Source organism: Ahaetulla prasina, chromosome 1 (assembly GCF_028640845.1).
Source record: "Ahaetulla prasina isolate Xishuangbanna chromosome 1, ASM2864084v1, whole genome shotgun sequence".
NCBI classification, from domain to species: domain Eukaryota; kingdom Metazoa; phylum Chordata; class Lepidosauria; order Squamata; family Colubridae; genus Ahaetulla; species Ahaetulla prasina.
The window spans coordinates 82,485,312-82,500,813 of NC_080539.1; the positions used below are offsets into that span (position 1 = coordinate 82,485,312).

The window sequence follows — 15,502 nt, forward strand, 5'->3', positions numbered from 1 at the left end:
GAACCTGCATTATAGAAGATCAGGCAATTGACTTCACACATTCTGGCAGATGGCAACATCCTAAGGTCTCATCATGGGATTTTTCATTTGCAAATATCAAATTGGGAAAGACTGAAATAATTATTAAGTAGAATAGACCCACTGTTCTGTCACTTCAGTTTTTTAGCTGGGCTTACAGGGGTCCCAAGATTTAGGTAACAACCTACTCCTTTTCTATTGCTGTAATGCAATTTGTTTCTGATCTAGGGTATTGCCTTAAGCCAGAAGACAGCACTTAACTCACCTGGACTGATTCCTAAATTTGATTAGAACTAGGATATAAGGCTTTAACCTTTGAATTTCCTCACTAGTCTCTTACTATTCATTGTAGAATTTTCAAGCCTCTAAATTCTTAGCCATTTCTTTAGCATTACAAATGTGATATAATGGTTTGTAATGGTTTGTCTAAAATGCAGGATAAAGTTGTTATTGGAGTTGCTTATGACTGCTTGGAGAAGATGGTTTATTGGACAGATATCAGCAGCCCATCTATCAGTAGAGCAAGCCTTGGTGGAGGAGAACCAGTATCCATCATAAAGACAGGTAGGAATTATAGATTTCCTTCCTCACCATGTCGCAATGAACCCAATGTATATTTCCAAAGATGGAAGATGATTTTCTGCAGTTAACACTGAAGTCCTCAGCATAACCTCTCACAATATCTTGATAAAACATTTAGCCCTATGGGGTAAGTTTGAAATTAATGCACAGATAGAGAATTGCAGTACTTGTCTTTTTTTGCTGAAAAATTGCTCAACATTCCTGCTGCATCAAAAAGCTTTTTAGTTGCAGAAAAATACCTAATCAATTATTTTGAAACTCTAGATTCACTTGGTCTATTACTACTATTATCCAATTCTCATACAAGCAACTAGGTCCAGGAAACTTAACGAAGATACTTTAGTGCAGAATGGTACTAATTCTACTCTGTTCAAAGAATCCATTGATTGTTATATTTATTGGGTACAGCCAAGAACTTTGAAAAATTGTGTAGATTTGTATTGACATGGTGATAATATTGATAAACCAGACTGATGGTACCAATTAATGTTGCGATAACTTTGTTCCCAAATCAGTAAATACTGATTTGATTTGCTATTTTTAAAAATATTTTGGAATAAAACACTATTATGTATTGCATTTTTCAATTTTTGATAGTTTTCAATGTTATGTTAGTATAACAGGCAAATAAAGACATGCTGTATAATTATATGTAATTTATTTCTTTAAAGTGATGTGTATTAAGCTAATTTTGTTATAATATTTTGCATGTCATTTTGATTGCATCTATTGCTACAAGGGCTTATTTTAGTATCCCTAATTTGTATGTACAGTGCAGTCCCTTTTTATATAACTCAGAAGTAAATATCCCCGAGTTCAGTGAGAGCTATTGCCTAGAATGGAGGTTTCCATCTCAATGAGAACAAATAACTTACTGACTGTTTAAAAGAATTCTTTAAAATGTATGGAAGGGACGTGTGCCAATTGGATGAAGTTCTTCTGATTGCTCATATCTCACAAGGCCACAGAGCAATAGCACAGCTGCCTCTGTGAAAGAGTTTTCACAGGGAAGTTTGCATTAACCCCTTCCTAATGAGTAGAAGTGGCTTTGCATATGTGAAACCCCATTAAAACCTATATTCCATGTCAGCTGAGTAGCCTATGACCTTTATAATCATCTACTCAAGTTAACAGCTGCAGAAGCTACCACATGCAGCATGGTGCTCTGAACCTTCAACTCCTTTCCATTCTTGCATAAGCCCAACATTATAATCAGATGGGGGAACAGATATAATGTTATAAATGTCATTGCATTAAAATGGGGGGGGGCGGAGGTTATGCCTGACTGATTGTGAGGTAGTCTGGTAATCAAAGAGCAATCCAATTTTGTAACCATATTTGAAGAGTTGCGTACTGTAATAAGTGTTTTAAAATGGTTACATCCATTTTACTACCTATGTGGCCAGAGTCAGATAACTTAGTGGCTTTTACTGGCTTGTTTAATCAACTAGAAACTTTTCATCACAAAACATAGGTTTGAAAACCTGAAAAAGGAAAAGAAAAGAAAAAGTTCAGTACTCTTTTTATCTTATTTAAAATGAGAAATGGAGAAGGGAGTGGGAGTATCCTGGGATTTATACATAAAGGATAGTACTAACATTTTTAACAGGCAGAATGCAGTCTATTTAAAAAAAAAGTTGTATAACATTAATTTAAAAACAGAATGTGCTTACAGTCTTGGCCTAAATTATGGTCAGTCTCTCGTGAGTAGAACAAAACCCTTTTTGAGCAGAAAAAAATCCAGCACAGTTGAATGAATGTTGAACTTTTAAAAAGATGTCTATACTCAATCTGTGTATGTGATCAGTCCTTGGAGCCAGTGTAGAGGTTATCATCTGCTATTTCCTGTTGCCTTGGGCCTGGTCACTGTCCAAGAAAAACTAGTTGCATACATTTTTAGGAGTTCTTCTAAAGCTGAAATCTCTTTCCCAAAACAATTAGCTACTTAGAGGTCTAAATTTTCTCCTTATGATTAAAAACCAACTGATTTTAAAAAGTTCTCAAAATAGGTGCTTCTCTGTTTGTTTTTCAGTCAATAGTTTAAAATCATAGTATTGTACCTCTATCAAAAAAGTGTGTATCTTTTATTGACAATACTTAAGTATTTATAAGTTTGCCTCGATTTTGTTTCTTTTACTAAAAAACAATACAGACTTTGTCATATTTGTGAAATTATAGAGGGACCCAGTGTAGATATTTTCTTGTCGATGTCTATATGGAATGAACCTTCAGTATTTGTTTTAATTAGAATGTTAAAAGTCACAATATGATAAGTACCAAAGTGTATAGTGACTTATACTGTACTACAATATATTATACCTCTATAATTTAGGGTTAGGGGAAACGTACATTTAAAGCCTCACTGAACCTTGGAGTTTACTATGTAACTTTGGGCCAGTGACACTGTTCAGTTCAACCTATTCAACAGGGAAGTTGTGAGAGAGCAATTGTGTTATTCACTACTGTGAGCTCCTGAGGAAATGTGGAACAAAACTGTATCAATCAATTAACAAAAGAAACATATTCTTCCTGACATTGTATTTATACTACCCTGCTTCCCCGAAAATAAGGCATCCCCTGATAATATGCCCTCCCCAAAAATATTTAACTGCATGCGCAGCCGGTCGCCGCCATTTCCTCTGGTTAGGTTTAGGAGACAGAGCTGGAAATCAGGTAAGATGGCAAGAAGAGCCCCATCTTGCTCCACACACCGCAAAATAATAAGACCTCCCCGAAAAAAAGGCCAAGCACTTATTTGGGGGTTCAAAAAAATATAAGACAGGGTCTTATTTTTGGGAAAACATGGTACTTATAGTAATTAACTTGAAGATTAGAATGGATATTTTTGTTTCATAATTTCTCCCATGTAGTTTCTCGATATCTTTAAGCATATTGTCTGCCTTTGCCTTACTACCAAAGTGTTATTACTGTGATTTTTAGCAAATCCTATTCACAACCAAGATATACTCTCCCTGAATTTGCCTGGAGCAAGATGAGATATTCCACTCCAGAGGAAATCCTCAATACCCACACTGGATATACATAAAAATATGACACTAGGTCTTAGCATTTTGCTTATTAGGGACTCCTGCATTTTTGGTGTTTGAGGTACTGTATTACCATCGTAACATTAGATGCCTCAAGCCCTTTTTAGAAGTTTGAGATCAAATGTGGAAGGGAGATCTCCTGAACAAAATAAACTTCCTCAAAACTCAGGCATGGCTTTGAATGTTAGTCATGCTCTTTGATGTTTTCTCTTTATATCTCTTTCTTCAAGATTTGGAAAGTCCTGAAGGAATAGCACTGGATCACCTTGGTCGTACCATCTTCTGGACTGATTCTCAGCTTGACAGAATAGAGGTAGCCAAAGTAGATGGCACCCATCGGCGTGTATTGTTTGATACTGAGCTGGTGAATCCTCGAGCCATTGTTGCAGATCCTGTGAGGGGGTAGGGATGTATAAATATCCTGTTATTTTATTTCTCATCTATTTCCTATATCTATAACCCCCTGATGGGAAACCTATGGCACGCCTGGTGACACGTGGAGCCATATCTGTGGGTACGCAACCGTTGTCTTAGCTTAGCTCCAGTGCACATGCACGCATCGGCCAGCTGATTTTCGGGTCTTCTGGGCCCACTGGAAGTCGGGAAACAGGCTGTTTCCAGGCTCCAGAAGGCATTGGGGAGTGGGAGAGGCAGTTTTCACCAAGAAAGCCTCTGGAACCTGGGGAGGGCGAAAAACGGGTCTACTGGGCCGACCGGTAACCTTTTTGCCGTCACATGCCAAAAGCGGGGGGGGAGAGCTCATGGGGATCACATGTACATGTGGAGGGGTGGGGGATGGGGGACATTGAATTATGGTGTGGGCACGCCCACACATGACCCCCCCGCTCCCCACGCTTTTGGCACGCGACGGCAAAAAGATTAGCTATTACTGCTATAGCCTAAATAGATCTAAATCAGGTTCTTTTCCCATGCTAAAACCATCAGTCCATAACATGTTATAGCCAAATAAATAAACTATATTGCAGCTTAATATGATGCATGAATCATACAACCTAGTAAGCCAAGGGTACGATCTGATAACAACCTGACTACAAATTATCCAATCCATTATAGCTTTGCCTAATATGTTGTGTGAACCCAGCCTCTGAATGTTGAATTTCTTTCGGTTCATAGAGCAGCTTGGGGATTTCCTGTTATATTTATGTATTTGAATTATGAGCCACGCACCTCATCTAGAGGTGACCCTGGACAGCTGACAAAATTAATATTGTATACAGGCTGAAGTTGCTAGTATGAGATCATGTGTTCTCTGCAAATAATCTTAATTTGGAATCCAGCAGTAACTCAAGACTAGAAAAGGTGGGAAGGGTATCTCACATCAGGTACAACCTGGTGAAACTGAACTAGTGTTGCATGGAACAGTATAGAAATCAAACTGGCTATATTAATGGTACAAGAAGTGGAAGAGCTCAGTTATAATAGCAAAGGCATGGCCAGGGGCTGATTGGGGAACAGATCACAAACTGCTCATGTGCAAGCTTTCACTACCAGTTCCCTTCCCAAACTTTGGTCACTAGCCACAGTCATCCCTATCTTCAAAAAAGGAGACCCCAGCTTAGTTGAAAATTACAGACCAATCTCTCTGTGCTGCGTCACCTGCAAAGTCATGGAATCAATCATCAACCAATCCATTACCTCACACTTAGAAACTAACAACCTACTCTCCAATAAACAATTTGGTTTCAGGAAAAAATTATCATGCAACTTACAACTTCTTCACTGTAAAAACATATGGACTACAAATCTTGATCAAGGCAAAACAATAGATGCAATCTACATAGACTTCTGCAAAGCTTTTGACTCAGTAGTACACGATAAACTTCTCCTAAAACTAAAATCCTATGGCATTTCAGGACCCCTTCACAAATGGATATCTGCTTTTCTGTCTAACAGACAACAAGTGGTCAAAATTGGCAATGCTCTATCAAATCCTGTTCCTGTCAAGAGTGGCGTTCCTCAAGGCAGCGTCCTTGGACCAACACTCTTCATACTATACATTAATGATCTTTGTGACCATATCGCAAGTAATTGTGTACTCTTTGCTGACGATGTCAAACTATTTAACACCACAAACAATGCATCTATCATTCAAAAAGACCTTGATCATCTAACCACTTGGTCTAAAACTTGGCAACTCCAGATCTCAACCAGCAAATGCTCAGTCTTACACATTGGAAAAAAGAACCCAAACACTAAGTACATACTTGATGGACATTACCTTACAGATGACCCCCAGACCGTTAAAGACCTTGGAGTTTTCATGTCAAATGATCTAAGTGTCAAAGCCCACTGTAACTACATAACAAAAAAGGCTCTAAGAGTTGTAAACCTAATCCTGCGTAGCTTCTTTTCCAAAAACACTACACTACTAACCAGAGCATATAAAACATTTGCTAGACCAATTCTAGAATACAGCTCACCTGTTTGGAACCCTCACCACATCTCTGACATCAATACAATTGAACGAGTCCAGAAATATTTTACAAGAAGAGTTCTTCGCTCCTCTGAAAACAACAAAATACCTTATCCCACCAGACTTGAAATCCTAGGGTTAGAAAACTTGGAACTCCGTCACCTTCGACAAGACCTAAGTTTAACTCATAGAATCATCTATTGTAATGTCCTTCCTGTTAAAGACTACTTCAGCTTTAATTGCAACAATACAAGAGCAACCAACAGATTTAAACTTAATGTTAACCGCTTTAATCTAGATTGCAGAAAATATGACTTCTGTAACAGAATCATCAGTGCTTGGAATACTTTACCTGACTCTGTGGTCTCTTCCCATAATCCTAAAAGCTTTAACCAAAAACTTTCTACTATTGATCTCACCCCATTCCTAAGAGGACCATAAGGGGCGTGCATAAGTGCACAAATGTGCCTACCGTTCCTGTCCTATTGTTTTTCTTTTTCCTATATATATATTGATGCTTATACCTCCTAATATTTACTCATATATATGTTTATATACTATATAATCCTTTTTATATGATGTTGTGACAAATAAATAAATAAATTAAAATAAAGCTCCAAGTCAAGCTAAAGTGGAAGAACAAAGCCAAGTAGTTTCCACAATCTTGACCCCATTTGCAGCATTTTCAAGAAGATCGGGAATTGCTTCGAAGTTCCAAACCTCATTGAGAGAGAACCAGATGAACTGGATAATGAAATTGAATAAGTCATTAAGGATGATTGTGAAAAATAACTGCCAAAGACTAAGAAAAACAAGAATCTAAATGGAATGTCAGAACAGATGATGGAGATTGCCAGGAGAAGAGAAGCTAACACTGAGAAAGAATGATTTCAAGAAGGAATTTAACAATAACAACAACAACAACAAAAACCCTCCAAGAGATATTTAAAGGAACATTGGTTACAAAAAGGCGTTCAGTTGTGTGGACTATGCCAAACAGTGGAATGTCCTTAGGAAGATAGGAATGCCAGGTAAAACCTATATACAGGATAGTATATAGGGCCGTAATAGCTCAGGCTGTTAGAAGCCTGTTATTAGAACACAGCAGCCTGCAATTACTGCAGGTTCAAGCCCGGCCTGAGGTTGACTCAGCCTTCCATCCTTTATAAGGTAGGTAAAATGAGGACCCAGATTGTTGGGGGAGCAATAAGTTGACTTTGTAAATATACAAATAGAATGAGACTATTGCCTTACACACTGTAAGCCGCCCTGAGTCTTCGGAGAAGGGCGGGATATAAATGTAAATAAATTTTAAAAAAAGTATGAAACCTGAGCAGGGCGTTGGGCTAGAAGATCTCCAAGGTCCCTTCCAACTCTGTTATTATGCTATGTTATGAGAAAACAGACTGGTTCCAGATCAGCGAAGGGATGAGACTTATCTTTATTAATTCAAACTATATGCTAAATATATATTAAGGGAGGCTGTGCATGCACTAGTATTAACTGTGCATGTGCCAGCCTTACACTAACTGAATTTTGGCTCTTGTTAAACATACCTAATATCAATTTATAAGTTGAACTAAATTGAATATCACACAACAGTACTTGAACTCACACTAATCACAACCTACCATATACAGCACACCAGTAAAATATTCTGAATTCATGAATTCAAATGAAAACCTAAATTGAAAACAGGGGCAACAGTCTTAGTCCCATAGTATGTACAAACCTAACTGTAATTCTGGTGCAAAAAAGAGGATTAAACTAAAGAAAAATGTAGAATGGAAGCAGTATGCTAAATTAACAAATAATAAGTAGTACAATATTTTCACTGCTTTTACTGCTTTACTGCTTTACTGCCTAGAATTTTCTAGCTACTGCAAAAACTTTCCATGTGTTTTGGTAGACAAGTGATTTTTATAAAGGTCTGATCTTTTTTCCTTGGGAAGAAAAGCTATATTCACACTGACCATTCTCTGAGCCATGGGTTTACCCCCAATTTTAGTTTCCGACAACATATTGGCTGAGATCATGCAACATACTAAAATATAAACATGAATTAATATCACACAACTGACTAAATATAATATGCTATGTCCTGTTTTTCTTTTTAAAAAAAACATGTGATGGCTTAAGTTGTTTACTCAGTATGCTGACATAATAGCTGTTTCCTTAGGCCAGGGATCTGCAGACTTGGCTCTTTTAAGACTTTTGGGCTTCAACTCCCAGAGATCTTCAGCTAGCAAAGCTGGCTGAGGAACTCTGGGAGTTGAAGTCCACAAGTCTTAAAAGAGCCAAGTTTGCAGACCACTGCCTTAGGCGATGCTGAACTATAAATTACCCAACTTCATTCAGATTTAATGTATAAACTAACTACCTGACTTGAATTTGCACAGTGCCTTAGATTAAAAAGTGATTGAGCGATTGGAGGTTCACTGTGTTATGTAAATAGCAGGTAAATCATGAATTTTATAATATCAGTGATCAAATTATTATCAAAATAAAATGAAGAGGAGAATACTGTGCAAAGGTACAATCTCCCCCAAGTAATGCTTGACTCCTGGTGCCTTAATGGAAATATCCATGTATTTTATTAGAAATAATACTACATAATATCAATACCCTCCTTAGACACAATTATATTTATTTATTTGTATATGTGTCTTTATCAATACACTCAGAAACCTTTACTGGACAGACTGGAACAGAGAAGCTCCTAAAATTGAAACCTCCTATATGGATGGCACCAATAGAAGAATTCTTGTTAAGGATGATTTGGGACTGCCAAATGGGCTGACATTGGACACCTATTCTTCATTACTGTGCTGGGTAGATGCAGGTAAAACCTTACACTGTAGAATGAATGAAACTGAAGAAATAAATGAGCAGCTGGATGCTAAAAATATTAAGGTGTAGTCATGATGGTGCTCAGTACTCAACAATTACGCCATTTGTCTTTTCTTTTCTGTTTCAAAATAGCAGTGGTTTAGAAGTGACTCCTAACTTCTCATTACAGTCCAGTTTTAATTTCTCAGTTCTGAAGGCACAGCTGTGGAAGTCTGCTGTCTGAAATTCTCAGGACTGTCACTCATTACAAAAAGTATTATGTTAAATTACCCATGATGGATAATGGGCAGGGGTGGGTTCTACTTACCTTTATTACTGTTCCGCAGCGGGATCACGCGAGTAAAATGCGCAGAAGCTTCCTGATGATGTTGGGGTCGGTGGGCGGAGCCTCCCTCCAGTTTTACTACCGGTTCACAAGAACTGGTCTGAACCAGGAGCAACCCACCACTGGTAGTGGGTAACGGTTAGCCCTAGAAAGACTCAAGCATACAGAAAGGGGCAAGGAAAGCTAATGTTAAGAATTGTTGTTTCATTTACATTGATCTTTGGGTGTCCAACACAAAACTGTTTGCTGGCAGCAAGCAAACTTTGTAATTAATATTTTCAAAATGAATGTCTGGAAAAGATGTGGACAGGTTTTGACATGGGATAATATGGAAAATTTTTAAAGGAAACAATAGTATATACACTGTATTTATCCAAAAGGGGAAAAAATCCTCAAATAATCATGTCCAAATTATATGTGGAGAAGTTCATTTCTTTAACCAAAAATATATTAATATAAAAATAATACTAATTTAGTAAATACTAAATTTTCTTACTAAGAAAAGGGTCATCAGTTTCTTGCAAAGTCCAGCTTATTTTTTTCACATGCAGGGACCAAAAGAGTAGAATGTATGGATCTCAACCAACATAGCCGTCGAAAAATCCTTGAAGGAATTCAATATCCTTTTAGCATTACAAGCTATGGGAAGAATTTATTTTACACTGACTGGAGAAGGTATGATTTACCTATTTTTTGTTTGTTTTATATTATTTACAAAAAAAGCTTGTACTTTACTCATAGTCTCTACTCCCCTACCCCCAAGCCTCATATAAGTGGTAAAGGCTTCAAATATTGTTAGGGAAAATCTGTATATTTAAAAAAAAATCCTGCATCCACTGCAGGCAGATAACTGAAATAAATTTCCTGAGGTGTATGTGTGGGTGTTTGTGTGCACGCCAACAAGTTTTGGTTTATTTAGGTCTAATTTTCTCTCTCCTTCTTTCTCCATTATCTCATATTTTATTTATGTCACTATTTTGTGTGCCATAGAGATGCTGTGGTAGCAGTGGATCGCATAATCTCTAAAGAGAATGACAACTTCCAACCCTATAAGCGCACTCGTCTTTATGGAATAACGACAGCCTTGGCTCAATGTCCAGCAGGTAATGGTGCGAACTTATAATGAACTAGAGGCTGAAATATGAAAGAAGATATACCATGGATTTCAGAAAATTCTCTGGAGAAATTCCACTACCAATAAAAAATAGTCTAATTCCTAATAGTACAAATTTAATTAACTTATTGCATTTCTTTCTTTTGATTGCTTTAGATGAGCTAAAACAAATAGAAAATATTAGCTTTTCCTGCTTGGTAATATATAATTTACAAAGGATACTCTTGGTAAGAGTATCCTTTGTAAATTCAGTCAGTTTTCATGATTGATCAGTACCATCAAGAATTTAATGCTATCAAGAATAAAAAGTGTTTGGCATGCTTTCTGCTGAAATTAGAAATAAAGAAAGATCTTAAATTATTCCTTGCTTATCCTTTCTCCAAAAATAAGACTGGGTCTTATATTAATTTCCGCTGCAAAAGACACATTAATGCTTATTTTCCAGTTAGGTCTTATTTTGGGGGAAATACGGTAGTAAAATGTATCTGTCTAACTGACAATCTTAACTGGGGCTTATTTTTGGGGTAGGGCTTATATTACAAGCATCCTGAAAAATCATGCTAGAGCTTATTTTCCAGCTAGGTTTTATTTTTCGGGGAAACACTGTATTTCTTACCTTGTTTGTGCAATTGTTAAAGAGGCAAAAGAGCTAAAATAGAAGGAGGATTGAATGAAGTAAATTTTATAGAAGCAAATACAAAGCTCTTGGATAATATTTGGGAAATTTGAGTATTGGTTACAGCTTGTGTCACAAAAAGGCCATTTCAGAGCTGAAAAATAGAGTTTTGGCAAGTATTATTCAAGACCATTGAGAAGAATTTTAGGAAGGAACTACCCAAGTTAGTTATCCTTCCCTGTGATATGTGACTCACTAACCAAATACACAGATTTTCCAATCCATTATTATTATAGTTTGTCACACAGTTTACGAGATATTTAGACTGGATTCTCTGAAAGAACCAAGGTCCTTACTTTTGTATGCAAAAGGTGGACAGTAAAGGAAGGAATGCATGATTCATCCTAAGGTACATCATGGCTTACATATCCAAACTGGTTTAATATTTGTTTTGCCAAAAACCGTTTAAAGGGTGGACGTTTGTTCTCCAAGATTGTGGGTTGGTTTCTGAACCTTTTGTTACCAGGCTAGGTAACAACTTCAGCAGAGTTTAGGCAGGGGTGGAATTCAATTTTTTTTACTATTGGTTCTGTGGGCGTGGCTTGGTGGGCGTGGCAGGGGAAGGATACTGCAAAATCTCCATTCCCACCCCACTCTGGGGCCAGCCAGTTTGGTGTTCGCCAGTTCTCCGAAGTACTCAAAATTTCCGTTACCGGTTCTCCAGAACTTGTCAGAACCTGCTGAATAGCACCCCTAAGTTTAGGGGATGTCAGTGTCAGTGTTCCTCTGTTTATAAGGGCCTAAACTCTACTAAAGTTGTTACCTAGCCTGGTAATGAAACATTTAGAAACAAACCCACAAGCTTGGAGAATGAACCTCCACCCTCATCCTCCACCTGAGCTATAGGTATTTGCCACCATTGTAAAAAGGTTTTATTTAATAAATAAAGCACTTGGATTCATTAAGCTGGCATATATATTTTGCAGGACATAACTACTGTTCCGTGAACAATGGAGGCTGTACTCATCTATGTCTGGCTACCCCAGGAGGCCGTTCTTGCCGATGCCCAGATAACATCATTGGAGTGGATTGCATAGAAAGGAACTGAAAACTGTAGCTCCCACCCTGGGGAACTACACTGTCACTAAGTAAGCAGCAAGTTTCCTTAAGATAATGGAAAGATTCCTAAGATAATCACTGCTCTTTCTTGGAGCTGAAAGCACATTGCAATCGAATATTGGCACTTCTCTGCAGCCACTTGTTATACATTCCTTTTTTAAAAGAAACAAAAGAACACAGAATATAATAACTACCTGTAACTGTGCCAGTTAAATAAACCCATCTAAACCAGTTATTGTATGAATTATGGTAACAGGCTGTTACAAAAGGCAAGAGAATCAAATATTAAACATCCATGTTTATTTAGTATGGAATCATATTTTGGCAATTGATGTATAACTTATAACTAGTACAACTGAATGCTGGGCAGTAAAACACCAAGAAGGAATTTAATGAAATGACTTGAAGCTCAAAATGTAGGCGTTTATTTGTAATGATAATCAGCTACCTAAGCCAAAGAGAACCTTATGTTTTTATGCCAAATGTCTTAAGTACAATCACTTTTCCACAGAACCCTTGAGAATAAAAATAATATTAGATGCTCTATTAAGAAGGATTAAAGCAGGGGGATATTAAAAATTGACGACTTCTCTGTACAATTCTCTTAATGCTATCTTTTCCCCAACTTAATTTTCCAGAATGCAATTGGGGAAGTAAAAGAATATATATGAGTTATTTGTCTAATTTCAGTAGAAGAATAAACAGCCTTTAGCAAATGATTGCAGAATTCCTTTGCTCTTTGGTATGGCCTTGTGGATGTCTGCATTGAACAGCAAAAAGTGTAAACAGTGGGAAAAATGGTTTCAGATGAAAATTTGTCAAATTTTATATCCATTTTTTCTATTAGAGGTAGTCCTCGTTTAGCAACTGTCTTGGATGGGATTGTTCATAAATATGATGGTAATGGTAATTAAAAATCATTTTCCAACCAATGCATGCATTTGTGACAAAAAAAAAGCCCTTTAGTGTAGAAACTGATTAAAGTCTGGTCAGTTTCAGGCAGCAACTGCCAGCATTGGATGGAATGAGCTGTTAACTTGGGGTTAGCACTTTTTAGGGAAGTGCTGGGCTGTGGATAAAAGCTACTCAGTAATAGCTCATTTAAGCAATCTCTCTGCAAGAGGAAAAAAGAAGAAGAGAGTCAGACACAGGACACTGTATGAGGCAGCCTTTCTGAAGGAGAAGGCTGTGATCTTTACAGTGTCTCTCTCTTCTTTCTGTCATATGTCCATTTGTTGTTTATTTCACTTAACAACTGAGTCGTTAGAACCAATTGCAGTCACTAAATGAGGACTACTTGTAGTTTGTGTCCAATTTAAATGTGCTTTTTAATTACATACGGCAAGAGCAATTGCTATTGTGAAACAACCCACTAGGTAGATTACTTATGTTCTTTAGTCATTGTGTTTATTCTATGATTTCCTTGATATTAAGAAAAAAAGGAGTAGATTTTCTGTGCCACTTGCTAGCATTTAAATTAACACAGTAGAGCCTTATAACCCAAAATCTGTGGGTTAATAAAAATATTACCAAATGGCTTAGGAAGGTATACTGCTGTGGTAAAGTATATCTACAGTCCAACAAGCAAATCAAATTTGTCAAGATAGCTGTTCTAAAAGGCAGCAATTTATTTTTTTAAGAAAATAAAATATGCATCAGAAATCATAGCTCACCAGACTTCCATGTAAGAAAAGCAGAGCCAATATTAAGTCTCTGATTACATTTTCATGTTATATTTATCATTGAAATATAAAATACTATATAAAATGTTTAAATTTGATATAACTTGTATAACTTTAATACATTTAATTTTTTTTCATTCTGTTAGAAATATCTGAAACTGTAAATCAAAAAACAACAACTGCTGAAACAAACAAAAGGTGCTTCTTAAAAACCAGTAACCAGTGTTATTTCAAGTTCAGGTGACAAAAAAGTTTACACTGTACTTAAATAATTTTTACACTGCCAATAAAATAATTTTTGTAAAAAAACATTGCCTTTGAAGTACAACACTATGTCTGGGTATTCTTTTTTATAAGAAAGATTTACCGTATATACTCGAGTATAAGCCGAGTTTTTCAGCACGTTTTTTGTGCTGAAAAACGTCCCCTCGGCTTATACTCGAGTTCACGCTCGGAACCCCGCACAGGAGGGGTACCGAACGGACTCCCATGGAGGGACGGGAGCGGGCCCGCCGAGGTCTCGCGATTTGTCGCCCCAGGCCGCCCCCATTCCCGTGTCTGGTGGGCGGACGGCGCAAACTTGGCGGGCTGGTTGAGGCGCAAGAGGAGTGAGCGTGGAAAGGCCTTTGTGTGTGTGTGTGCGTGTGTGCGCGCCTGTGTGCCCTAGGGAGGAAGCGGAGCTGCCGGCTGTGGGGGTTGAGGCGTGCAAGAGGAGCGAGCGTGAGGAAGAGGAGGAGGCGCGCCTCTTCCTCCACGCCGCCTCTTGCACGCCTCAACCCCACCATCCCCACCCTCCGCGCTGAAGGTCACCTCCTCTTCCAGGCGGCGGCGGCGGCGGCGGCGGCGCCGCCCCAGCGAGCGCCACAGCCGGCAGCTCCGCTTCCTCCCACTGGTCCCAGTCCAGCCGAACGGTGAAAGCGACATGCCGAGCGCCGCCCGCCACCGCTCGCTGATTGGGACCGCTTGGCTTGGGTCCGCGGGCGGGCGGGAGCCGCCAGCCTTCTCGGCTGAGGGAGGGAGCTCGCTCGGTGAAACCTCCTCCTCAGCCGAGAAGGCTGGCGGCTCCCCGCCCGCCGCTGACCTGTTGCCGGTCCCAATCCAGCCGAACGGTGAAAGCGGAGCGCGCCGCATGTCGCCACCGCTCGCTGGACTGGGACCGTGGAGGAAGCGGAGCTGCCGCTGTGGCCCCCCGCCCGGAGCCGGAGCCGCCGCCCCCGCCGCCTGGAAGAGGGAGGAGGTGACCTTCACACGCGGAGAGGGTGGGGGATGGTGGGGTTGAGGGGCGTGCAAGAGGAGCGAGCGTGGAGGAAGAGGAGGAGGCGCGCCTCTTGCACGCCCCTCACCCCCCCCACACAGCCGGCAGCTCCGCTTCCCTCCCTAGGGCACACAGGCGCGCACACACACGCACACACACACAAAAGGCCTTTCCACGCCACTCCTCTTGCACGCCTCAACCCCCACAGCCGGCAGCTCCGCTTCCTCCCACCTTCCTCCTTGCCAAAGTCCGCGGTGCCCGGTTGCTCGCTGGCTCGCCGCCGCCTCCCAGCGCAGGAGATCGGAGGACGGAGGCCAGGCGAACGGGAACAGCCCACGCCCAAGAGGGAAAGGGAGCGAGTGGTGGGTGGCTGGGACGAGACCCCACCACAAACACACACACACACGCCTGTGAGACGCCTTGCTTGCATGTCACACACACGCACCGCCGCTGGGAAAAA

The 15,502-nt window shown here is 39.4% G+C and overlaps 1 protein-coding gene across 2 annotated transcripts in view; it reads left to right on the forward strand.

Annotated features, from left to right (window-relative positions):
- Window positions 1-14,115, forward strand: part of NID1 (nidogen 1) — a 68,116-nt gene extending 54,001 nt beyond the window's left edge. Inside the window, exons 15-21 of one of the 2 annotated variants that reach the window (XM_058165962.1) lie at window positions 456-582; window positions 3,878-4,049; window positions 8,766-8,923; window positions 9,808-9,931; window positions 10,247-10,359; window positions 11,973-12,134; window positions 13,934-14,115. In XM_058165962.1, coding sequence (XP_058021945.1) covers window positions 456-582; window positions 3,878-4,049; window positions 8,766-8,923; window positions 9,808-9,931; window positions 10,247-10,359; window positions 11,973-12,094 — 816 coding nt within the window. In that variant the 3' untranslated portion in view covers window positions 12,095-12,134; window positions 13,934-14,115. Of the gene's footprint in view, window positions 1-455; window positions 583-3,877; window positions 4,050-8,765; window positions 8,924-9,807; window positions 9,932-10,246; window positions 10,360-11,972 lie in introns of both variants that reach the window. The other variant, XM_058165955.1, reaches the window with a different exon arrangement.
- The last annotated feature ends 1,387 nt before the right edge of the window (window positions 14,116-15,502 follow it).